Source organism: Oncorhynchus kisutch, unplaced genomic scaffold (genome assembly GCF_002021735.2).
Source record: "Oncorhynchus kisutch isolate 150728-3 unplaced genomic scaffold, Okis_V2 Okis06b-Okis10b_hom, whole genome shotgun sequence".
In the NCBI taxonomy this organism is placed as follows: domain Eukaryota; kingdom Metazoa; phylum Chordata; class Actinopteri; order Salmoniformes; family Salmonidae; genus Oncorhynchus; species Oncorhynchus kisutch.
The window spans coordinates 13,906,657-13,931,389 of NW_022261983.1; the positions used below are offsets into that span (position 1 = coordinate 13,906,657).

The 24,733-nt window shown below is 44.5% G+C and overlaps 1 protein-coding gene across 7 annotated transcripts in view; it reads right to left on the reverse strand.

Moving 5' to 3' along the window:
• LOC116359994 (syntaxin-binding protein 4) overlaps nucleotides 1-24,733 on the reverse strand; it is a 142,080-nt gene that overhangs the window by 59,231 nt on the left and 58,116 nt on the right. For all 7 annotated transcript variants that reach the window (XM_031814340.1, XM_031814345.1, XM_031814343.1 and 4 more), the window contains exons 3-5: nucleotides 13,418-13,513; nucleotides 7,624-7,693; nucleotides 7,420-7,494 (exon numbers count right to left, since the gene is read on the reverse strand). In XM_031814340.1, the coding sequence (XP_031670200.1) occupies nucleotides 7,420-7,494; nucleotides 7,624-7,693; nucleotides 13,418-13,513 (241 nt within the window). The remainder of the gene's footprint in view (nucleotides 1-7,419; nucleotides 7,495-7,623; nucleotides 7,694-13,417; nucleotides 13,514-24,733) is intronic.

A 24,733-nucleotide genomic window follows, 5' to 3' on the forward strand; every position in this document is an offset into this window, starting at 1 on the left:
TAACCTCACTGCAGGGGAATGTCCAGTTTGAATCTCTGGTATATTAAACCTCACTGCAGGGGAATGTCCAGTCTGAATCTCTGGTATATTTAACCTCACTGCAGGGGAATGTCCAGTCTGAATCTCTGGTATATTAAACCTCACTGCAGGGGAATGTCCAGTCTGAATCTCTGGTATATTTAACCTCACTGCAGGGGAATGTCCAGTCTGAATCTCTGGTATATTTAACCTCACTGCAGGGGAATGTCCAGTCTGAATCTCTGGTATATTAAACCTCACTGCAGGGGAATGTCCAGTCTGAATCTCTGGTATATTTAACCTCACTGCAGGGGAATGTCCAGTCTGAATCTCTGATATATTTAACCTCACTGCAGGGGAATGTCCAGTCTGAATCTCTGGTATATTTAACCTCACTGCAGAGGAATGTCCAGTCTGAATCTCTGGTATATTTAACCTCACTGCAGGGGAATGTCCAGTGTCTTCCTTCATATCACGATCAGGATGGGCTGCTGAGACAGACGGATTAACAACCTCAGAGGTCACATAGGGTCACGTGGTGATCTGATGTCACAAGCGGGACTGACTGGTGGTTAAGGTGGCTAACACCAAACATACCATCTCTAGCAGTCTCACTAATGGGAATGAAGAACTAGAGCCATTGAGCTACTGTAAATAAATATCAATTTGGGGGTTTTAAATGTTGGTCTATATTTTGTCTACATTTAGTTATATTGTAAGTGTTCATTTCAACAGGATTCCCTGTTGGTTCTAGCTTCATATTCCCTTTCTATTTCTGACCCCCTCTCATCACAGATCAATGGTACTAAGGCTTTAACAGCCAGGTTAATATTACTGCGTAGTGGACCCAAATAGCATGGAGGAGATACAGAACGAGGGAGAATAGGGGGAAAGAATTAGAGAGAGGGAGAGGGGGATTAGAGCGAGAGAGATGAAGAGAGGAAGGAACAGAAACAGAAAGGCATAATCCCTCCATCCTCTCCTCTCCTTTCCCCTCCTGTCTCCTCCTCTCCTCTCCTTTCCCCTCCTGTCTCCTCCTCTCCTCCTCTCCATCCCTCCTGTCTTGGCCTGTGTGCTGAGCTCTGAGCTCTGAATGTTGGTTAAGGCACAGAACACAGATTATAGAACGATGTGAGAAGCACAGGCTCATCTCATGAGCCTCCTTTCCTGCCTGTAGCCTGATTTCCTGCCTGTAGCCTGATTTCCTGTCTGTAGCCTGCTTTCCTGCCTGTAGCCTGCTTTCCTGTCTGTAGCCTGATTTCCTGCCTATAGCCTGCTTTCCTGTCTGTAGCCTGATTTCCCGTATTTAGCAAGCTTTCCTGCCTGTAGAATGTAGCCTGCTTTCCTGTCTGCAGCCTGCTTTCCCACCTGTAGCCTGTTTTCCTGTCTGTAGCCTGCTTTCCTGTCTGTAGCCTGATTTCCCGTATTTAGCATGCTTTCCTGCCTGTAGAATGTAGCCTGCTTTCCTGTCTGTAGCCTGCTTTCCCACCTGTAGCCTGTTTTCCTGCCTGTATCCCGATTTCCCGCATGTAGCCTGCTTTTCTCTCTGTAGCCTGCTTTTCTGCATGTAGCCTGCTTTCCTGTCTGTAGCCGGCTTTCCTGCCTGTAGCCTGCTTTCCTGCCTGTAGCCTGCTTTTCTGCCTGTAGCCTGCTTTCCCGCCTGTAGCCTGCTTTCCTGCCCGTAGCATGCTTTCCTGGCTGTAGCCTGCTTTCCTGTCTGTAGCCTGTAGCATGCTTTCCTGTCTGTAGCCTGTAGCCTGCTTTTCTGCATGTAGTCCGCTTTCCCGCCTGTTGCCTGCTTTCCTGCCAGTAGCCTGCTTTCCTGCCTGTAGCCTGCTTTCCTGCCTGTAGCCTGCTTTCCTGCCTGCAGCCTGCTTTCCTGCCTGTAGCCTGATTTCCTGCCTGTAGACTGCTTTCCTGCCTGTATCCTGCTTTCCTGCCTGTAGCCTGATTTCCTGCCAGTAACCTGCTTTCCTGCCAGTAGCCTGCTTTCCTGCCTGTTTCCTGCTTTCCTGCCTGTGTCCTGCTTTCCTGCCAGTAGCCTGCTTTCCTGCCTGTAGCCTGATTTCCTGCCTGTAGACTGCTTTCCTGCCTGTATCCTGCTTTCCTGCCTGTAGCCTGATTTCCTGCCAGTAACCTGCTTTCCTGCCAGTAGCCTGCTTTCCTGCCTGTAGCCTGCTTTCCTGCCAGTAGCCTGATTTCCTGCCTGTAGCCTGCTTTGCTGAATGTAACCTGCTTTCCTGTCTGTAGCCTGCTTTCCTGCCAGTAGCCTGCTTTCCTGCCTGTAGCCTGCTTTCCTGTCTGCAGCCTGCTTTCCTGCCTGTAGCCTGCTTTGCTGAATGTAACCTGCTTTCCTGTCTGTAGCCTGCTTTCCTGCCTGTAGCCTGCTTTGCTGAATGTAACCTACTTTCCTGTCTGTAGCCTGCTTTCCTGTCTGTAGCCTGATTTCCTGCCAGTAGCCTGCTTTCCTGTCTGTAGCCTGCTTTGCTGAATGTAACCTGCTTTCCTGTCTGTAGCCTGCTTTCCTGTCTGTAGCCTGCTTTCCTGCCTGTAGCCTGTAGCATGCTTTCCTGTCTGTAGCCTGTAGCGTGCTTTCCTGCCTGTAGCCTGTAGCATGCTTTCCTGTCTGTAGTCCGCTTTCCCGCCTGTAGCCTGCTTTCCTGCCTGTATCCTGCTTTCCTGTCAGTAGCCTGCTTTCCTGCCTGTAGCCTGCTTTCCTGCCTGTAGACTGTTTTCCTGCCTGTAGCCTGCTTTCCTGCCTGTAGCCTGATTTCCTGCCAGTAGCCTGCTTTCCTGCCTGTAGCCTGCTTTCCTGCCTGTATCCTGCTTTCCTGCCTGTAGCCTGCTTTCCTGCCTGTAGCCTGCTTTCCTGCCTGTATCCTGCATTCTCACCTGTAGCCTGTAGCCTGATTTCCTGCCAGTAGCCTGCTTTCCTGCCTGTAGCCTGCTTTCCTGAATGTAACCTGCTTTCCTGTCTGTATCCTGATTTCCTGCCTGTAGCCTGTAGCATGCTTTCCTGTCTGTAGCCTGTAGCCTGCTTTTCTGCATGTAGTCCGCTTTCCCGCCTGTTGCCTGCTTTCCTGCCAGTAGCCTGCTTTCCTGCCTGTAGCCTGCTTTCCTGCCTGTAGCCTGCTTTCCTGCCTGCAGCCTGCTTTCCTGCCTGTAGCCTGATTTCCTGCCTGTAGACTGCTTTCCTGCCTGTATCCTGCTTTCCTGCCTGTAGCCTGATTTCCTGCCAGTAACCTGCTTTCCTGCCAGTAGCCTGCTTTCCTGCCTGTTTCCTGCTTTCCTGCCTGTGTCCTGCTTTCCTGCCAGTAGCCTGCTTTCCTGCCTGTAGCCTGATTTCCTGCCTGTAGACTGCTTTCCTGCCTGTATCCTGCTTTCCTGCCTGTAGCCTGATTTCCTGCCAGTAACCTGCTTTCCTGCCAGTAGCCTGCTTTCCTGCCTGTAGCCTGCTTTCCTGCCAGTAGCCTGATTTCCTGCCTGTAGCCTGCTTTGCTGAATGTAACCTGCTTTCCTGTCTGTAGCCTGCTTTCCTGCCAGTAGCCTGCTTTCCTGCCTGTAGCCTGCTTTCCTGTCTGCAGCCTGCTTTCCTGCCTGTAGCCTGCTTTGCTGAATGTAACCTGCTTTCCTGTCTGTAGCCTGCTTTCCTGCCTGTAGCCTGCTTTGCTGAATGTAACCTACTTTCCTGTCTGTAGCCTGCTTTCCTGTCTGTAGCCTGATTTCCTGCCAGTAGCCTGCTTTCCTGTCTGTAGCCTGCTTTGCTGAATGTAACCTGCTTTCCTGTCTGTAGCCTGCTTTCCTGCCTGTAGCCTGTAGCATGCTTTCCTGTCTGTAGCCTGTAGCGTGCTTTCCTGCCTGTAGCCTGTAGCATGCTTTCCTGTCTGTAGTCCGCTTTCCCGCCTGTAGCCTGCTTTCCTGCCTGTATCCTGCTTTCCTGTCAGTAGCCTGCTTTCCTGCCTGTAGCCTGCTTTCCTGCCTGTAGACTGTTTTCCTGCCTGTAGCCTGCTTTCCTGCCTGTAGCCTGATTTCCTGCCAGTAGCCTGCTTTCCTGCCTGTAGCCTGCTTTCCTGCCTGTATCCTGCTTTCCTGCCTGTAGCCTGCTTTCCTGCCTGTAGCCTGCTTTCCTGCCTGTATCCTGCATTCTCACCTGTAGCCTGTAGCCTGATTTCCTGCCAGTAGCCTGCTTTCCTGCCTGTAGCCTGCTTTCCTGAATGTAACCTGCTTTCCTGTCTGTATCCTGATTTCCTGCCTGTAGCCTGATTTCCTGCCAGTAGCCTGCTTTCCTGCCTGTAGCCTGCTTTCCTGAATGTAACCTGCTTTCCTGTCTGTAGCCTGATTTCCTGCCTGTATCCTGATTTCCTGCCTGTAGCCTGCTTTTCTGCATGTAGTCCGCTTTCCTGCCTGTAGCCTGCTTTCCTGTCTGTAGCCTGCTTTCCTGTCTGTAGCCTGCTTTCCTGCCAGTAGCCTGCGTTCCTGCCTGTAGCCTGCTTTCCTGCCTGTAGCCTGCTTTCTTGTCTGTAGCCTGCTTTCCTGCCTGTAGCCTGCTTTCCTGCCAGTAGCCTGCTTTCCTGCCAGTAGCCTGCGTTCCTGCCTGTAGCCTGCTTTCCTGCCCGTACCCTGCTTTCCTGCCAGTAGCCTGCGTTCCTGCCTGTAGCCTGCTTTTCTGTCTGTAGCCTGCTTTTCTGTCTGTAGCCTGCCTCTCCTGTCTGTAGCCTGCAGCTTTCCTGCCTGTAGCCTGCCTCTCCTGCCTATAGCTTGAACACTCTGTAGCCTTTATAGCCTGCCTAATTGTGTGTGTGTGTGTGTGTGTGTGCGTGTGTGTGTGTGCGTGCATGACAGCTAGTGTGACCTGGTTTTATGCTGACTCACAATGTCAAAACTGACCACCCGGTCGGTTGTTGCTATGGCATCGTGGTTAGATTAGCAACCTGGCTAAATGTTAAATGCTAAAAACAATAGGCTACCAGATGGCAGAATATGATGAGTGGGGGATGCAGGTTCTCTCTGTTAATGTTTTGACAGATATAACCTTCCACTGGCTGTTTAGAGCAAATCAAGACTTCATCACGTAGTAAAAGTTATATTAGACTGTGTTTGCTGTGTAATGTGGTTCCCTTCCCTGACTTTCAAATCAAATCAAATGTTACTGGTTACATACACATATTTTGCAGATGCTTATGTTTCCATAATGACATCACAATATCCCATAATGACATCACAATAACCCATAATGACATCGCAATACCCCATAATGACATCACAATAACCCATAATGGCATCACAATAACCCATAATGACATCGCAATACCCCATAATGACATCACAATAACCCATAATGACAAAGCCAAAACAGGTTTTTAGACATTTCTGCTAATGTATTAAAAAATAAATACGTTTTAGACTCGAAATTTTGCTCAGCTGCATCCTGTTCCCATTGATCATCCTTGAGATGTTTCTACAACTTGATTGGAGTCCACCTGTGGTAAATTCAATTGATTGGTCATAATTTGGAAAGACACACACCTGTCTATAAAAGGTCCCACAGTTGACAGTGCATGTCAGAGCAAAAACCAACCCATGAGGTCGAAGGAATTGTCCATAGAGGTCCAAGACAGGATTGTGTAGTGGCACAGATCTGGGGAAGGGTACCAAAACATTTCTGAAGCATTGAAGGTCCCCAAGAACACAGTCGCCTCCATCATTCTTAAATGGAAGAAATTTGGAACCACTAAGACTCTTCCTAGAGCTGGCCGCCCGACCAAACTGAGCAATCAGGAGAGAAGGGCCTTGGTCAGGGAGGTGACCAAGAACCCAATGGTCACTCTGACAGAGCTCCAGAGTTCCTCTGAGGAGATGGGAGAACCTTCCAGAAGGACAACCATCTCTGCAGCACTCCACCAATCAGGCCTTTATGTTAGAGTGGCCAGATGGAAGCCACTCCTCAGTGAAAGGCACATGACAGCCCGCTTGGAGTTTGCCAAAAGACACCTAAAGGACTGTCAGACCTTGAGAAACAAGATTCTCTGGTCTGATGAAACCAAGTTTGAACTCTTTGGTCTGAATGCCAACCGTCACATCTGGAGGAAACCTGGCACCATCCCTACGGTGAAGCATGGTGGTGGCAGCATCATGTCTGGAGGACACCTGGCACCATCCCTACGGTGAAGCATGGTGGTGGCAGCATCATGTCTGGAGGACACCTGGCACCATCCCTACGGTGAAGCATGGTGGTGGCAGCATCATGTCTGGAGGACACCTGGCACCATCCCTACGTTGAAGCATGGTGGTGGCAGCATCATGTCTGGAGGACACCTGGCACCATCCCTACGGTGAAGCATGGTGGTGGCAGCATCATGTCTGGAGGACACCTGGCACCACCTGGCACCACCTGGGACAGCATCATTCTGTGGGGATGTTTTTCAGCGGCATGGACTGGGAGAATAGTCAGGATCAAGGGAAAGATGAACGGAGCAAAGATCCTTGATGAAAACCTGCTTTCTGCTATCTCCTGAAGTCCACAATCAGCTCCTTTTGTTTTGTTAACGTTGAAGGAAAGGTTATTTTCCTGGCACCACTTCACCAGGGCCGTCCCCTCCTCACTGTAGGCTGTCTCATCATTGTTTGTAATCAGGCCTACTACTGTTGTGTCGTCTGCAAACCTGATGATTGAGTTGGAGACGTGCGTGGCCACGCAGTCATGGGTGAACAGGGAGTACAGGAGGGGGCTGAGCACGCACCCTTGTGGGGTCATCGTGCTGAGGATCAGCGTAGCAAGTTCACAGGTTCATCAGTTTGGATTAACAGTCTGTACTAAATGTCTTTCCATTCATCCTGTTGCTGCTGCCCGGGGTGGAGAGAAATTAGGAAGAAGAAGAAGTGCCTGAGGCGGAGCGAGGGCGTCCCAGCCCAAAAACCCTTCCCAAAATGTCCCCCATGCCACTGCCAGGGTTATTCATAGCCAAAGAAACTCTCAGCGCCTAGCCAACCATCTGGTTTACCAACAAAATTATTCATTTTTTACTTTGAATAATTAAAAAAATTGCATCTTTTTAATAATCAACATTTTTGAGAGGAGGAGGAAGAGAAAGAGAAGGAGGAGAAGGAGTAGGAGGAGGAGAAGGAGGAAGAGGAGGAGGACAGGCAGGCCAAGTTGAGAGATAAAGGACATTCAGGGACACAGATGGACATGGAGCACGATTGGAGTTCTAAACTGACACAAAACACCTGATAGCTGAAATTCAGACTTCAGATGCGGATAACAAACCCTCACATCAGCGACCCAATTTGTGTTGACGCTAAAAGTTGTGATTAAGTGTATTGACACTAAAGCCTACAGAATGTGGCCAATGATACGTGGTCGTGTGTATCTCATATCTAGACGCGGTGCTCAGGGCCTACCTGGCTTCCTCGTCTCTGGCGATCAGAAGGCGCATTTGGTTGCTCGAGGACGCTGACCTCAGAACGTCTACTGCTCTGTTATAAAACAATAACAGAAAAACAGAAACGTTAATGTCTTGACGACATCAACACAAATTTCACTGGTCTTTTTGGTATTTTTCCAATGAAGAGAGAGTTGTTGTTTTTTTTTATTGTTGAACCTACCTTTCACTGGTGACCCCTAGTAAACTCTCCCCATTCACCTCCAAGATCTGGTCTCCCGCCTGAAGGTGTCCTGGTGAGGTGAGAGGTCAACACAAGGTCACAGGTCAAACAGTGATGTCATCAAGGTGAGGATGTATTAATCACATCATATGATGTCATCAGAATATGAAGTATAAGAGAGGTTGGTTCAGTGAAAATCCCGCTTGTACGATGAGTAACCTTGCCTCAGTCAAGAGTCCCGAAAACTTGTTTTGGCTCCCCAAACTATAGCTCAGAGGGCTAATGGTCTTGTGGCGGGCAGACGACCCAGAGTTCAGGGGGCACCTTTTACCGGGAATATCTAAGCATAACAAACCAGGGCCTGTGTTCACAAAGCCTCTCAGACTGGGAGAGCTCATCTAGGATCTGGTATCCACCTGTCTTATTCAATATTATCTAATAGGCAAAACTGATCCGAGATTTGCACTCCTAATCTGAGAGGCTTTGTGAATAGGCCCCAGGTATTTTAAATCTGATATAAATTACAGGAGCCCTATTGGCTGGTATCGTGTGAACACTAATCACGTCTCTACCAGACAAGGGAAAGTAAGAAGAGCACTTAAGGGGAGTATACAATCTGTAGACGGTATAGACTAAGAGTAAACAAAGAGATGAAAACTGTTGAGAGGGACCTTCCTGGACCTTCCTTGACCGCTGAAGGAGACTTGTTAATCAGTGATATGTCTCTATCTCTTTATCCCACCAGAACTGACCTCAGAACAAACAGTTAATCATCGTTTGCAAATAAATTCATAAAAAATCCTACAATGTGATTTTCTGGATTTCTTTTTCTAATTTTGTCTGTCATAGTTGAAGTGTACCTATTATGAAAATTACAGGCCTCTCTCATCGTTTTAAGTGGGAGAACTTGCACAATTGGTGGCTGACTAAATACTTTTTTGCCCCACTGTATATAGTGCACTACTTTGACCAAAGCCCTCTATGTGCCCTTGTCCAAAGTAGTTCTCTACATAGTGAATAGGGTACCAAATCAGACACAACCCTAGAGGAGATTGTTTGGAAGTGGAGTAATTTAACGACCCTATATGATAAACACATTACCATCTCTTCCTCGGGGATAACCTTATTGGGATTGTGTCTAGCTAGGGCCTTTCTCTTTGGACCAGGCGATCTGTGTTCGCAACCCACTAGAGACCTGGTCCTTCTCCCTCAGTTCATTACGATATGATATAACCATTCTGGGATCCCGACCCACTAGAGACCTGGTCCTTCTCCCTCAGTTCATTACGATATGATGTAACCAATCTGGGATCACGACCCACTAGAGACCTGGTCCTTCTCCCTCAGTTCATTACGATATGATATAACCAATCTGGGATCACGACCCACTAGAGACCTGGTCCTTCTCCCTCAGTTCATTACGATATGATATAACCAATCTGGGATCCCGACCCAGTAGAGACCTTGTCCTTCTCCCTCAGTTCATTACGATATGATATAACACAGAGTTGTGCAAACTGTACATCATAGCAATGCAGTTAGTTCCATTCACTACAGTAGGGATAGTAACAATGGTACATTTGATTAATTTAGTCAATTTCTGGAGCCCAAGGGACAAGTTACATAAGTCACTGGTCTAAAAGACTTGATGAGTTTATCTGATATGAGCTGTAGCAGAGAGCATGTTCTACATTACTTATTTTAAATAACCATGTTTTAACAGTCCAAATACCCAGACTTAGTAGGTCTTCTGGGTAGAAGAAAATAGAATGTTTTATAGTGCGTGACATTTTTTGAAAAATTAGTTTGCTTTAAATGCTAGGATGTCGTACTCATTTCGACTTTTCATCTGGTAGAATTCACTGCACACTATTGAAGGAGATATTCGTCTTTCGAGACGCACTTGTGTCTGACAACAGATCTCAACAGTACTCATATAGACACTCTATACTGACACTGTAGTAAGTCTCCATGGTAACAGATCTGTACTCATATACACCTCTATACTGACACTGTAGTAAGTCTCCATAGTAACAGAGTCTGTACTCATTTAGACCTCTATACTGACACTGTAGTAAGTATCCATAGTAACAGAGTCTGTACTCATATAGACATTTAACTGACACTGTAGTAAGTCTCCATAGCAACAGGGTCTGTACTCATATACACCTCTATACTGACACTGTAGTAAGTATCCATAGTAACAGAGTCTGTACTCATATAGACCTCTATACTGACACTGTAGTAAGTATCCATAGTAACAGAGTCTGTACTCATATAGACCTCTATACTGACACTGTAGTAAGTATCCATAGTAACAGAGTCTGTACTCATATAGACATCTAACTGACACTGTAGTAAGTCTCCACAGTAACAGGGTCTGTACTCATGTAGACCTCTATACTGACACTGTAGTAAGTCTCCATAGTAACAGGGTCTGTACTCATATACACCTCTATACTGACACTGTAGTAAGTCTCCATGGTAACAGAGTGTACTCACATAGACCTCTATCTATACTGACACTGTAGTAAGTCTCCATGGTAACAGAGGAAGACAGGAAGAGATCGAGACAGACCTGTTTAATCCTACCCTTCAGAGAGTATTAGCACTGATAGTACTACGCACTGGGATGATGCTGGACACACACACACACGTGAGCCACTTACATCACAGCCTGTACATATACATTAAAGTGGTAGTTAGCTGTATTTCCTGAGGGCTATAGGTAGTAGTTAGCTGTATTTCCTGAGGGCTATAGGTAGTAGTTAGCTGTATTTCCTGAGGGCTATAAGTAGTAGTTAGCTGTATTTCCTGAGGGCTATAGGTAGTAGTTAGCTGTATTTCCTGAGGGCTATAGGTAGTAGTTAGCTGTATTTCCTCAGGGCTATAGGTAGTAGTTAGCTGTATTTCCTGAAACTGCTGCTCCAGTTTCAACTGTTCTGCCTTATTATTATACGACCATGCTGGTCATTTATGAACATTTGAACATCTTGGCCATGTTCTGTTATAATCTCCACCCGGCACAGCCAGAAGAGGACTGGCCACCCCACATAGCCTGGTTCCTCTCTAGGTTTCTTCCTAGGTTTTGGCCTTTCTAGGGAGTTTTTCCTAGCCACCGTGCTTCTACACCTGCATTGCTTGCTGTTTGGGGTTTTAGGCTGGGTTTCTGTACAGCACTTTGAGATATCAGCTGATGTACGAAGGGCTATATAAATAAATTTGATTTGATTTGATTTCCTGAGGGCTATAGGTAGTAGTTAGCTGAATTTCCTGAGGGCTATAGGTAGTAGTTAGCTGTATTTCCTGAGGGCTATAGGTAGTAGTTAGCTGTATTTCCTGAGGGCTATATGAGTTAATCGAGCAATTAGAAGCTCAACCCACTCTGCCTAGATATGTTGTCCACTACAAGATCTGCCTTGGTTTCAATTGGTTTTATTGTAATAGAAAATGTATCTGCTGGAAGCGCTTGATGCTGTTTCCCGAAGCCCCTATCCAGTCCTGTCAGATCTTCAATAGGGAGCGAACGAGGACAGGAAGAAAGACAAGATTCTGGAATGAAACATGGCCCAAGGTTGTGACCTCCGTAACCAATCCGATAAATACTAGTTTATTCTAGGAACTCTCTGTTCCAGTGAAACCACTCCCAAATCACACTGTATTCCCAATTTAGTGCACTACTTTTACCCATAGAGCACATAGGCTTCTGGTCAAAAGTAGTGCACTAAATATGGAATAGGGTGCCATTTGGGATGCAAACCCTTTCTGACTTCTGAGTCTGATGGATTTTCCCAGGCCTTCATTCAGAATAATGAGATTGCTCTTCTTTGGTCATTAGTGGGAAAGCTGTCCCAAATCACAGGGATCAAAGCAATTTAATCACACCATGTTTGGGTTGGAGCAGAGGCAGATTTCCCAGTAGTTATCTGTGTCTCAAACGGGACCTTATTCCCTACATAGTGCACTGCTTTTGTCCAGAGCCCTAAAGTAGTGCACTATGTAGGGAATAGGGTGCCAGCTCTGGTCTAAAGTAGTGCACTATGTAGGGAATAGGGTGCCATTTGAGATGCAGTACTTATCAGCGACTGTTGCTGCCCTTTTCTGCAATCCTTCATTTCAGGGACCAAGTAGAGAAACCACATCCAAAACACACAGACCAGAGCGGCTTGTCGGTTAGTGGACTGAAACACAGACCAGAGCGGCCTGTTGGTTAGTGGACTGAAACACAGACCAGAGAGGCCTGTCGATTAGTGGACTGAAACACAGACCAGAGTGGCCTGTCAGTTAGTGGACTGAAACACAGACCAGAGTGGCCTGTCAGTTAGTGGACTGAAACACAGACCAGAGTGGCCTGTCAGTTAGTGGACTGAAACACAGACCAAAGTGGCCTGTCAGTTAGTGGACTGAAACACAGACCAGAGCCACAGACCAGAGTGGCCTGTCAGTTAGTGGACTGAAACACAGACCAGAGCGGCCTGTCGATTAGTGGACTGAAACACAGACCAGAGCCACAGACCAGAGTGGCCTGTCAGTTAGTGGACTGAAACACAGACCAGAGAGGCCTGTCGATTAGTGGGCTGAAACACAGACCAGAGCCACAGACCAGAGTGGCCTGTCAGTTACTGGACTGAAACACAGACCAAAGTGGCCTGTCAGTTAGTGGACTGAAACACAGACCAGAGCGGCCTGTCGATTAGTGGACTGAAACACAGACCAGAGCCACAGACCAGAGTGGCCTGTCAGTTAGTGGACTGAAACACAGACCAGAGAGGCCTGTCGATTAGTGGACTGAAACACAGACCAGAGTGGCCTGTCAGTTACTGGACTGAAACACAGACCAAAGTGGCCTGTCAGTTAGTGGACTGAAACACAGACCATAGTGGCCTGTCGGTTAGTGGACTGAAACACAGACCATAGTGGCCTGTCTGTTAGTGGACTGAAACACAATACCATAGTGGCCTGTCTGTTAGTGGACTGAAACACAGACCAGAGCGGCCTGTCGGTTAGTGGACTGAAACACAGACCAGAGTGGCCTGTCGGTTAGTGGACTGAAACACAGACCAGAGCGTCCTGTCGATTAGTGGACTGAAACACAGATCAGAGCGGCCTGTTGGTTAGTGGACTGAAACACAGACCAGAGCGGCCTGTTGGTTAGTGGACTGAAACACAGACCAGAGCGACCTGTCGATTAGTGGACTGAAACACAGACCAGAGTGGCCTGTCGGTTAGCGGACTGAAACACAGACCAGAGTGGCCTGTCGGTTAGCGGACTGAAACAGCGACCAATGACTGAAACAGTGATTTATAATGGAGGGATACTTCTACTGTCTGAATGATAAACAGTGATTTATAATGATTTATAACAAGTGCCATGGGATCTTTTAATGACCTCAGAGAGTCAGGACGGACACCCGTTTAACATCCCATCCAAAAGACAGCATCCTACACAGGGCAGTGTCCCCAATCACTGCCCTGGGGCATTGGGATATTTTTTAAACCAGAGGAAAGAGTGCCTCCTACTGGCCCTCCAACACCACTTCCAGCAGCACCTGGTCTCCCATCCAGGGACTGACCAGAACAAACCCTGCTTAGCTTCAGAAGCAAGCCAGCAGTGGTATGCAGGGTGGTATGCTGCTGGCTGTTAACCCACTGTTCCCTGGTAGGCCATCATTGTAAATAAGAATGTGTTCTTAACTGACTTGCCTAGTTAAATAAAGGTTCAATTAAAAACAATAAAACCTGTGTTACTGTTGCCATCCCCACCCGTTCTCTTTCTGCATAGAAAGACACTTACCATCACTTGAAGCAAGGCCACCAGGTAAAATCCTTTTGACGTAGACTCCAAACTCCTCTCCCGTTAACTCCTTCATTCCTCCAATCACTTTGATCCCTGAGGGGGGAAAATAACACCATAGTAATGACCCATAGAACAGAGGGCTGTTTAATAGTAGCCTATACATGTTTAACTACTGTCTATCTGTCACTGGGTTAGTAATGACTCATAGAACAGAGGGCTGTTTAATAGTAGCCTATACATGTTTAACTACTGGGTCATTGGGTTAGTAATGACTCATAGAACAGAGGGCTGTTTAATAGTAGCCTATACATGTTTAACTACTGTCTATCTGTCACTGGGTTAGTAATGACTCATAGAACAGAGGGCTGTTTAATAGTAGCCTATACATGTTTAACTACTGTCTGTCTGTTACTGGGTTAGTAATGACTCATAGAACAGAGGGCTGTTTAATAGTAGCCTATACATGTTTAACTACTGTCTGTCTGTCACTGGGTTAGTAATGACTCATAGAACAGAGGGCTGTTTAATAGTAGCCTATACATGTTTAACTACTGGGTCACTGGGTTAGTAATGACTCATAGAACAGAGGGCTGTTTAATAGTAGCCTATACATGTTTAACTACTGGGTCATTGGGTTAGTAATGACTCATAGAACAGAGGGCTGTTTAATAGTAGCCTATACATGTTTAACTACTGTCTATCTGTCACTGGGTTAGTAATGACTCATAGAACAGAGGGCTGTTTAATAGTAGCCTATACATGTTTAACTACTGTCTGTCTGTTACTGGGTTAGTAATGACTCATAGAACAGAGGGCTGTTTAATAGTAGCCTATACATGTTTAACTACTGTCTGTCTGTCACTGGGTTAGTAATGACTCATAGAACAGAGGGCTGTTTAATAGTAGCCTATACATGTTTAACTACTGTCTGTCTGTTACTGGGTTAGTAATGACTCATAGAACAGAGGGCTGTTTAATAGTAGCCTATACATGTTTAACTACTGTCTGTCTGTTACTGGGTTAGTAATGACTCATAGAACAGAGGGCTGTTTAATAGTAGCCTATACATGTTTAACTACTGTCTATCTGTCACTGGGTTAGTAATGACTCATAGAACAGAGGGCTGTTTAATAGTAGCCTATACATGTTTAACTACTGTCTGTCTGTTACTGGGTTAGTAATGACTCATAGAACAGAGGGCTGTTTAATAGTAGCCTATACATGTTTAACTACTGGGTCACTGGGTTAGTAATGACTCATAGAACAGAGGGCTGTTTAATAGTAGCCTATACATGTTTAACTACTGTCTGTCTGTCACTGGGTTAGTAATGACTCATAGAACAGAGGGCTGTTTAATAGTAGCCTATACATGTTTAACTACTGTCTATCTGTCACTGGGTTAGTAATGACTCATAGAACAGAGGGCTGTTTAATAGTAGCCTATACATGTTTAACTACTGGGTCACTGGGTTAGTAATGACTCATAGAACAGAGGGCTGTTTAATAGTAGCCTATACATGTTTAACTACTGTCTGTCTGTCACTGGGTTAGTAATGACTCATAGAACAGAGGGCTGTTTAATAGTAGCCTATACATGTTTAACTACTGTCTATCTGTCACTGGGTTAGTAATGACTCATAGAACAGAGGGCTGTTTAATAGTAGCCTATACATGTTTAACTACTGTCTGTCTGTCACTGGGTTAGTAATGACTCATAGAACAGAGGGCCGTTTAATAGTAGCCTATACATGTTTAACTACTGTCTGTCTGTTACTGGGTTAGTAATGACTCATAGAACAGAGGGCTGTTTAATAGTAGCCTATACATGTTTAACTACTGGGTCACTGGGTTAGTAATGACTCATAGAACAGAGGGCTGTTTAATAGTAGCCTATACATGTTTAACTACTGTCTGTCTGTCACTGGGTTAGTAATGACTCATAGAACAGAGGGCTGTTTAATAGTAGCCTATACATGTTTAACTACTGTCTGTCTGTCACTGGGTTAGTAATGACTCATAGAACAGAGGGCTGTTTAATAGTAGCCTATACATGTTTAACTACTGTCTGTCTGTCACTGGGTTAGTAATGACTCATAGAACAGAGGGCTGTTTAATAGTAGCCTATACATGTTTAACTACTGGGTCACTGGGTTAGTAATGACTCATAGAACAGAGGGCTGTTTAATAGTAGCCTATACATGTTTAACTACTGGGTCATTGGGTTAGTAATGACTCATAGAACAGAGGGCTGTTTAATAGTAGCCTATACATGTTTAACTACTGTCTGTCTGTCACTGGGTTAGTAATGACTCATAGAACAGAGGGCTGTTTAATAGTAGCCTATACATGTTTAACTACTGTCTGTCTGTCACTGGGTTAGTAATGACTCATAGAACAGAGGGCTGTTTAATAGTAGCCTATACATGTTTAACTACTGTCTATCTGTCACTGGGTTAGTAATGACTCATAGAACAGAGGGCTGTTTAATAGTAGCCTATACATGTTTAACTACTGTCTATCTGTCACTGGGTTAGTAATGACTCATAGAACAGAGGGCTGTTTAATAGTAGCCTATACATGTTTAACTACTGTCTGTCTGTTACTGGGTTAGTAATGACTCATAGAACAGAGGGCTGTTTAATAGTAGCCTATACATGTTTAACTACTGTCTGTCTGTTACTGGGTTAGTAATGACTCATAGAACAGAGGGCTGTTTAATAGTAGCCTATACATGTTTAACTACTGTCTGTCTGTCACTGGGTTAGTAATGACTCATAGAACAGAGGGCTGTTTAATAGTAGCCTATACATGTTTAACTACTGTCTGTCTGTCACTGGGTTAGTAATGACTCATAGAACAGAGGGCTGTTTAATAGTAGCCTATACATGTTTAACTACTGGGTCACTGGGTTAGTAATGACTCATAGAACAGAGGGCTGTTTAATAGTAGCCTATACATGTTTAACTACTGTCTGTCTGTTACTGGGTTAGTAATGACTCATAGAACAGAGGGCTGTTTAATAGTAGCCTATACATGTTTAACTACTGTCTGTCTGTTACTGGGTTAGTAATGACTCATAGAACAGAGGGCTGTTTAATAGTAGCCTATACATGTTTAACTACTGTCTGTCTGTCACTGGGTTAGTAATGACTCATAGAACAGAGGGCTGTTTAATAGTAGCCTATACATGTTTAACTACTGTCTGTCTGTCACTGGGTTAGTAATGACTCATAGAACAGAGGGCTGTTTAATAGTAGCCTATACATGTTTAACTACTGGGTCACTGGGTTAGTAATGACTCATAGAACAGAGGGCTGTTTAATAGTAGCCTATACATGTTTAACTACTGTCTGTCTGTTACTGGGTTAGTAATGACTCATAGAACAGAGGGCTGTTTAATAGTAGCCTATACATGTTTAACTACTGGGTCACTGGGTTAGTAATGACTCATAGAACAGAGGGCTGTTTAATAGTAGCCTATACATGTTTAACTACTGTCTGTCTGTCACTGGGTTAGTAATGACTCATAGAACAGAGGGCTGTTTAATAGTAGCCTATACATGTTTAACTACTGGGTCACTGGGTTAGTAATGACTCATAGAACAGAGGGCTGTTTAATAGTAGCCTATACATGTTTAACTACTGTCTGTCTGTCACTGGGTTAGTAATGACTCATAGAACAGAGGGCTGTTTAATAGTAGCCTATACATGTTTAACTACTGTCTGTCTGTCACTGGGTTAGTAATGACTCATAGAACAGAGGGCTGTTTAATAGTAGCCTATACATGTTTAACTACTGTCTGTCTGTCACTGGGTTAGTAATGACTCATAGAACAGAGGGCTGTTTAATAGTAGCCTATACATGTTTAACTACTGTCTGTCTGTCACTGGGTTAGTAATGACTCTGAGCTGAAAGCTGTCTCAGGAAGAACAGTAGAGTCTTCTCCAATTGAACGACAAAAAACTGATCCCATCCACTGAAGTTGATGAAGTTTGGAGAGTTGACCTTGTTCTTCAGTCATTGTGCAGAACAGCAGAGATATCTCTGTATGCTGACACAATAGTGGTGGGAATTCTGTACATTCTCTTTACATCAACAGGCCTATCTGTGTCAATAACATAGCATGAGTCTGTATGCTGTCACAATAGTGGTGGGAATTCTGTACATTCTCTTTACATCAACAGGCCTATCTGTGTCAATAACATAGCATGAGTCTGTATGCTGTCACAATAGTGGTGGGAATTCTGTACATTCTCTTTACATCAACAGGCCTATCTGCGTCAATAACATAGCATGAGTCTGTATGCTGTCACAATAGTGGTGGGAATTCTGTACATTCTCTTTACATCAACAGGCCTATCTGCGTCAATAACATAGCATGAGTCTGTATGCTGTCACAATAGTGGTGGGAATTCTGTACATTCTCTTTACATCAACAGGCCTATCTGCGTCAATAACATAGCATGAGTCTGTATGCTGTCACAATAGTGGTGGGAATTCTGTACATTCTCTTTACATCAACAGGCCTATCTGCGTCAATAACATAGCATGAGTCTGTATGCTGTCACAATAGTGGTGGGAATTCTGTACATTCTCTTTACATCAACAGGCCTATCTGCGTCAATAACATAGCATGAGTTAAACCTACACAACTAAAGCACTCGTCTCCAACAGCCTTGAGGGGATACAGAAACTCAGGTAACCCTTCACAAAGCCTTTGTAATGTAAATTAGCATACTAATACCACTGCAGTTTAAATAATGGCTACCTAAGCAATGTACTGATAGTATACAGTGTATGTATATTCTACAGAGACACTCCTGGACTCTCAACAGTTTTTGTTGGACTGAGGTGAACTATAAGGAAAGTGTTGCCCAGGTAACAGGCCAACAACAACCACCGATGTACTTTACTACATGGTAATTACAACAAAAGGTAACTTAATGGTTGCCTCAGGTTATTAAAAGTGTGTGTGTGTGTGTGTGTGTGTGTGTGTGTGTGTGTGTGTGTGTGTGTGTGTGTGTGTGTGTGTGTGTGTGTGTGTGTGTGTGTGTGTGTGTGTGTGTGTGTGTGTGTGTGTGTGTCAAGCGGCTGCTGTATATGTATGCCTGTGTCCCAAATGCCATCCTATTTTCTGTGTGGTCCTACATGGTTAATACCTGGCTATGGGTCTATAGATGGTTAATACCTGACTATGGGTCTATAGATGGTTAATACCTGGCTATGGGTCTATAGATGGGTCTATAGATGGTTAATACCTGACTATGGGTCTATAGATGGGTCTATAGACGGTTAATACCTGGCTATGGGTCTATAGATGGTTAATACCTGGCTATGGGTCTATAGATGGTTAATACCTGACTATGGGTCTATAGATGGTTAATACCTGGCTATGGGTCTATAGATGGTAAATACCTGGCTATGGGTCTATAGATGGTAAATACCTGGCTATGGGTCTATAGATGGTTAATACCTGACTATGGGTCTATAGATGGGTCTATAGATGGTAAATACCTGGCTATGGGTCTATAGATGGGTCTATAGATGGTTAATACCTGACTATGGGTCTATAGATGGTTAATACCTGGCTATGGGTCTATAGATGGTTAATACCTGGCTATGGGTCTATAGATGGTTAATACCTGGCTATGGGTCTATAGATGGTTAATACCTGGCTATGGGTCTATAGATAGTTAATACCTGACTATGGGTCTATAGATGGTTAATACCTGACTATGGGTCTATAGATGGTTAATACCTGGCTATGGGTCTATAGATGGGTCTATAGATGGTAAATACCTGGCTATGGGTCTATAGATGGTAAATACCTGGCTATGGGTCTATAGATGGTTAATACCTGGCTATGGGTCTATAGATGGTTAATACCTGGCTATGGGTCTATAGATGGTTAATACCTGGCTATGGGTCTATAGATGGTTAATACCTGGCTATGGGTCTATAGATGGTTAATACCTGGCTATGGGTCTATAGATGGTTAATACCTGACTATGGGTCTATAGATGGGTCTATAGATGGTTAATACCTGGCTATGGGTCTATAGATGGTTAATACCTGGCTATGGGTCTATAGATGGGTCTATAGATGGTAAATACCTGGCTATGGGTCTATAGATGGTTAATACCTGGCTATGGGTCTATAGATGGGTCTATAGATGGTAAATACCTGGCTATGGGTCTATAGATGGGTCTATAGACGGTTAATACCTGGCTATGGGTCTATAGACGGTTAATACCTGACTATGGGTCTATAGATGGTTAATACCTGGCTATGGGTCTATAGATGGGTCTATAGACGGTTAATACCTGGCTATGGGTCTATAGACGGTTAATACCTGACTATGGGTCTATAGATGGTAAATACCTGGCTATGGGTCTATAGATGGTTAATACCTGACTATGGGTCTATAGATGGGTCTATAGATGGTAAATACCTGGCTATGGGTCTATAGATGGTTAATACCTGACTATGGGTCTATAGATGGGTCTATAGATGGTTAATACCTGGCTATGGGTCTATAGATGGTTAATACCTGGCTATGGGTCTATAGATGGTTAATACCTGGCTATGGGTCTATAGATGGTTAATACCTGACTATGGGTCTATAGATGGTTAATACCTGACTATGGGTCTATAGATGGTTAATACCTGACTATGGGTCTATAGATGGTTAATACCTGACTATGGGTCTATAGATGGGTCTATAGATGGTAAATACCTGGCTATGGGTCTATAGATGGTTAATACCTGACTATGGGTCTATAGATGGTTAATACCTGACTATGGGTCTATAGATGGTTAATACCTGACTATGGGTCTATAGATGGTTAATACCTGGCTATGGGTCTATAGATGGTTAATACCTGGCTATGGGTCTATAGATGGTTAATACCTGACTATGGGTCTATAGATGGGTCTATAGATGGTTAATACCTGACTATGGGTCTATAGATGGTTAATACCTGGCTAAACACATGCTTTGTTTGTAAATTACGTCTGAGTGTTGGAGCATGCCCCTGGCTATCTGTACATTTTTTTTAAACAAGAAAATGGTGCTTCCTGGTTAGCTTTATATAAGGAATTTGAAAATAGTTATATTTTTACTTTTGATACCTAAGTGTATCTGTATTGGAATGAATGTCAAGTTTCTAATATATCTGTATTGGAATGAATGTCATGTTTCTAATATATCTGTAGTGGAATGAATGTCATGTTTCTAATATATCTGTATTGGAATGAATGTCATGTTTCTAATATATCTGTAGTGGAATGAATGTCATGTTTCTAATATATCTGTAGTGGAATGAATGTCATGTTTCTAATATATCTGTAGTGGAATGAATGTCATGTTTCTAATATATCTGTATTGGAATGAATGTCATGTTTCTAATATATCTGTAGTGGAATGAATGTCATGTTTCTAATATATCAAACAATCAATCTGCCTCATCCACTTCCATTGTTGCTAAACATTCCACAACTTAATGGACAATTAGTTCATTGGATCAGGCCGGATGAGGGCTTAGTATAGTGGAGGAGGTTGGATGAGGATCGTAGCTGGAGGGGGGCGGTAGTGGGGGGGAGGGGTCAGAAGTGGGTGGTTTCAGCAGGCATCTTAGCATAATGCCTCAGAGACAAAACAAACTGCAGGGGTTCTGACCTGTCACCAAGGACGTACACACCAGCTGTCTGGCCAGATCAAAACCCACTTCCTGTCCGCTCATTCACCTTGGTCTATATGTGCTGTATCCCTGCTCTAGCTATGGGTTCTGGTCAAAACAGTCATGCACTATATCGTGAATAGGGTGGGATGTCAGGCAGTGTCACCTTTGTGGGATTAGGCTATAATACATGGATTAAAGGAGAAGTTGTTTTTTACGACCAAATCTCTATTTTTGATGTCAATAGAATGTTATTAACAGGGTCCAGACACCTGAAGAAAGGCTCCAAAAACACCCAAATATGTCCTTTTAGAAACGGCAAAGATCTCAGTATAGTGATGCAGGTCTTTAAATGTTGTACGCATGAAATTGTGTCATTCTAAACTTTATCCTCAATGTTATAATCCATTTTGCGCGACTCGAGCCCTTTCCCCTAACTAGTTTCTCCCGTTTTCCCTAACTAGAATGTTCCATTCTCCGTGTAGCCTGCTGCTACAGGTAACTGCTAAAATAAAGGAAACATCAACATAAAGTGTCTTAACAGCACATTTGGTCACCACGAAGCAACCAGAACAGCTTCAATGCGCCTTGGCATAGACTCTACAAGTGTCTGGAGCTTCCTGTGTGGAAGCACCCCATGCTTTCAATATACTATGTAACCCTCATTTATTCCAGTGTTTCCTTTATTTGGGGAGTTACCTGTAGAACGGACAGAAATGTATCGCTTGAGCCATAACAAAATGGAATATACTTTCTCGTACTCTCTCGCACACCACCCACACACGCACACTCACACTCACAAACACACACACACTCACAAACACACACACACACTCACAGACACACACACCACTCACACACGCACACACCATCCATCCATTAGAGCAGTACCTGTGTAGCTCAGGGCTAGTCTGCTCTTTCCAGGCAGACAATATGTTAGCGCTAATTGAGTTTGGAGCGAGAGGAGCATGTTCATTTTCTGGGATCAGGTTTTGGGAGTTGCTCTTCCTTCGCTCCTTTCCTCCTCTCCTTGTCCTCTCTCTCCTCTCTCTCTCTCTCTACTTCTTTGATATGCTAGGTCCTCCCTCTCTCTGTCAGGGTGTTTTCTCTCTCATTATGTAGTTAGTTCTGTGTAGTTCTGTCATTATGTAGTTCTGTCAGGGTGTAGTTTTGTCAGGTGTAGTTCTGTCATTATGTAGTTCTGTCAGGGTGTAGTTCTGTCAGGGTGTAGTTTTGTCAGGTGTAGTTCTGTCATTATGTAGTTCTGTCCGGGTGTAGTTTTGTCAGGTGTAGTTCTGTCATTGTGTAGTTCTGTCAGGGTGTAGTTCTGTCAGGGTGTAGTTTTGTCAGGTGTAGTTCTGTCATTATGTAGTTCTGTCAGGGTGTAGTTCTGTCAGGGTGTAGTTCTGTCAGGGTGTAGTTTTGTCAGGTGTAGTTCTGTCATTATGTAGTTCTGTCAGGGTGTAGTTCTGTCAGGGTGTAGTTCTGTCAGGGTGTAGTTATTTCAGGGTGTAGTTATGTCATTATGTAGTTCTGTCAGGGTGTAGTTCTGTCAGGGTGTAGTTCTGTCAGGGTGTAGCTCTGTCAGGGTGTAGTTATGTCATTATGTAGTTATGTCAGGGTGTAGTTATGTCATTATGTAGTTCTGTCGGGTGTAGGTCCGTCGTGGTGTAGTTCTGTCCGGGTGTAGTTCTGTCAGGGTGTAGCTCTTTCAGGGTGTAGTTATGTCATTATGTAATTCTGTCAGGGTGTAGTGCTGTCAGGGTGTAGTTATTTCAGGGTGTAGTTATGTCATTATGTAGTTCTGTCAGGGTGTAGTTCTGTCAGGGTGTTTTCTCTCTCATTATGTAGTTCTGTCAAGGTGTAGTTCTGCCAGGGTGTAGTTCTGTCAGGGTGTAGTTCTGTCAGGGTGTAGTTCTGTCAGGGTGTTTTCTCTCTCATTATGTAGTTCTGTCAGGGTGTAGTTCTGTCAGGGTGTAGTTCTGTCAGGGTGTAGCTCTGTCAGGGTGTAGTTATGTCATTATGTAGTTCTGTCAGGGTGTTTTCTCTCTCATTATGTAGTTCTGTCGGGTGTAGTTCTGTCGGGGTGTAGCTCTGTCAGGGTGTAGTTATTTCAGGGTGTAGTTATGTCATTATGTAGTTCTGTCAGGGTGTTTTCTCTCTCATTATGTAGTTCTGTCAGGGTGTAGTTCTGTCAGGGTGTCAGGGACATTCACGTCCTCTTCCCATGATGAGACATCCCATAATATAAGAGATTAAACAGCTTGTAGAGACCACAGGACTCAGACACATCAAGACGAAGTGACCTCTAAAGAGAGGAAGAGGAGGTGAACTCTAAAGAGAGGAAGAGGTGGTGAACTCTAAAGAGAGGAAGAGGAGGTGCAATTTAAAGTGAGGAAGAGGATGTCAACTCTAAAGAGAGGAAGAGGAGGTGAACTCTAAAGAGACGAAGAGGAGGTGAACTCTAAAGAGAGGAAGAGGAGGTGAACTCTAAAGAGAGGAAGAGGAGAGAACTCTAAAGAGAGGAAGAGGAGGTGAACTCTAAAGAGAGGAAGAGGAGGTGAACTCTAAAGAGAGGAAGAGGAGAGAACTCTAAAGAGAGGAAGAGGAGGTGAACTCTAAAGAGAGGAAGAGGAGGTGAACTCTAAAGAGAGGAAGAAGAGGTGAACTCTAAAGAGAGGAAGAGGAGGTGAACTCTAAAGAGAGGAAGAGGAGAGAACTCTAAAGAGAGGAAGAGGAGGTGAACTCTAAAGAGAGGAAGAGGAGGTGAACTCTAAAGTGAAGAAGAGGAGGTGAACTCTAAAGAGAGGAAGAGGAGGTGAACTCTAAAGTGAGGAAGAGGAGGTGAACTCTAAAGAGAGGAAGAAGAGGTGAACTCTAAAGAGAGGAAGAGGAGGTCAACTCTAAAGTGAGGAAGAGGAGGTGAACTCTAAAGAGAGGAAGAGGAAGTGAACTCTACAGTGAGGAAGAGGAGGTGAACTCTAAAGAGAGGAAGAGGAGGTGAACTCTAAAGAGAGGAAGAGGAGGTGAACTCTAAAGTGAGGAAGAGGTGAACTCTAAAGAGAGGAAGAGGAAGTGAACTCTAAAGTGAGGAAGAGGAGGTGAACTCTGAAGAGAGGAAGAGAAGGTGAACTCTAAAGAGAGGAAGAGGAGGTGCAATTTAAAGTGAGGAAGAGGAGGTGAACTCTGAAGTGAGGAAATGGAGGTGAACTCTAAAGAGAGGAAGAGGAGGTCAACTCTAAAGAGAGGAAGAGGAGGTGAACTCTAAAGAGAGGAAGAGGAGGTGAACTCTAAAGAGAGGAAGAGGAGTGGAACTCTAAAGAGAGGAAGAAGAGGTGAACTCTAAAGAGAGGAAGAGGAGGTCAACTCTAAAGAGAGGAACAGGTGAACTCTAAAGAGAGGAAGAGGAGGTGAACTCTAAAGAGAGGAAGAGGAGGTGAACTCTAAAGAGAGGAAGAGGAGGTCAACTCTAAAGAGAGGAAGAGGAGGTCAACTCTAAAGTGAGGAAGAGGAGGTGAACTCTAAAGAGAGGAAGAGGAGGTGAACTCTAAAGAGAGGAAGAGGAGGTGAACTCTAAAGAGAGGAAGAGGAGGTGAACTCTAAAGAGAGGAAGAGGAGGTGAACTCTAAAGAG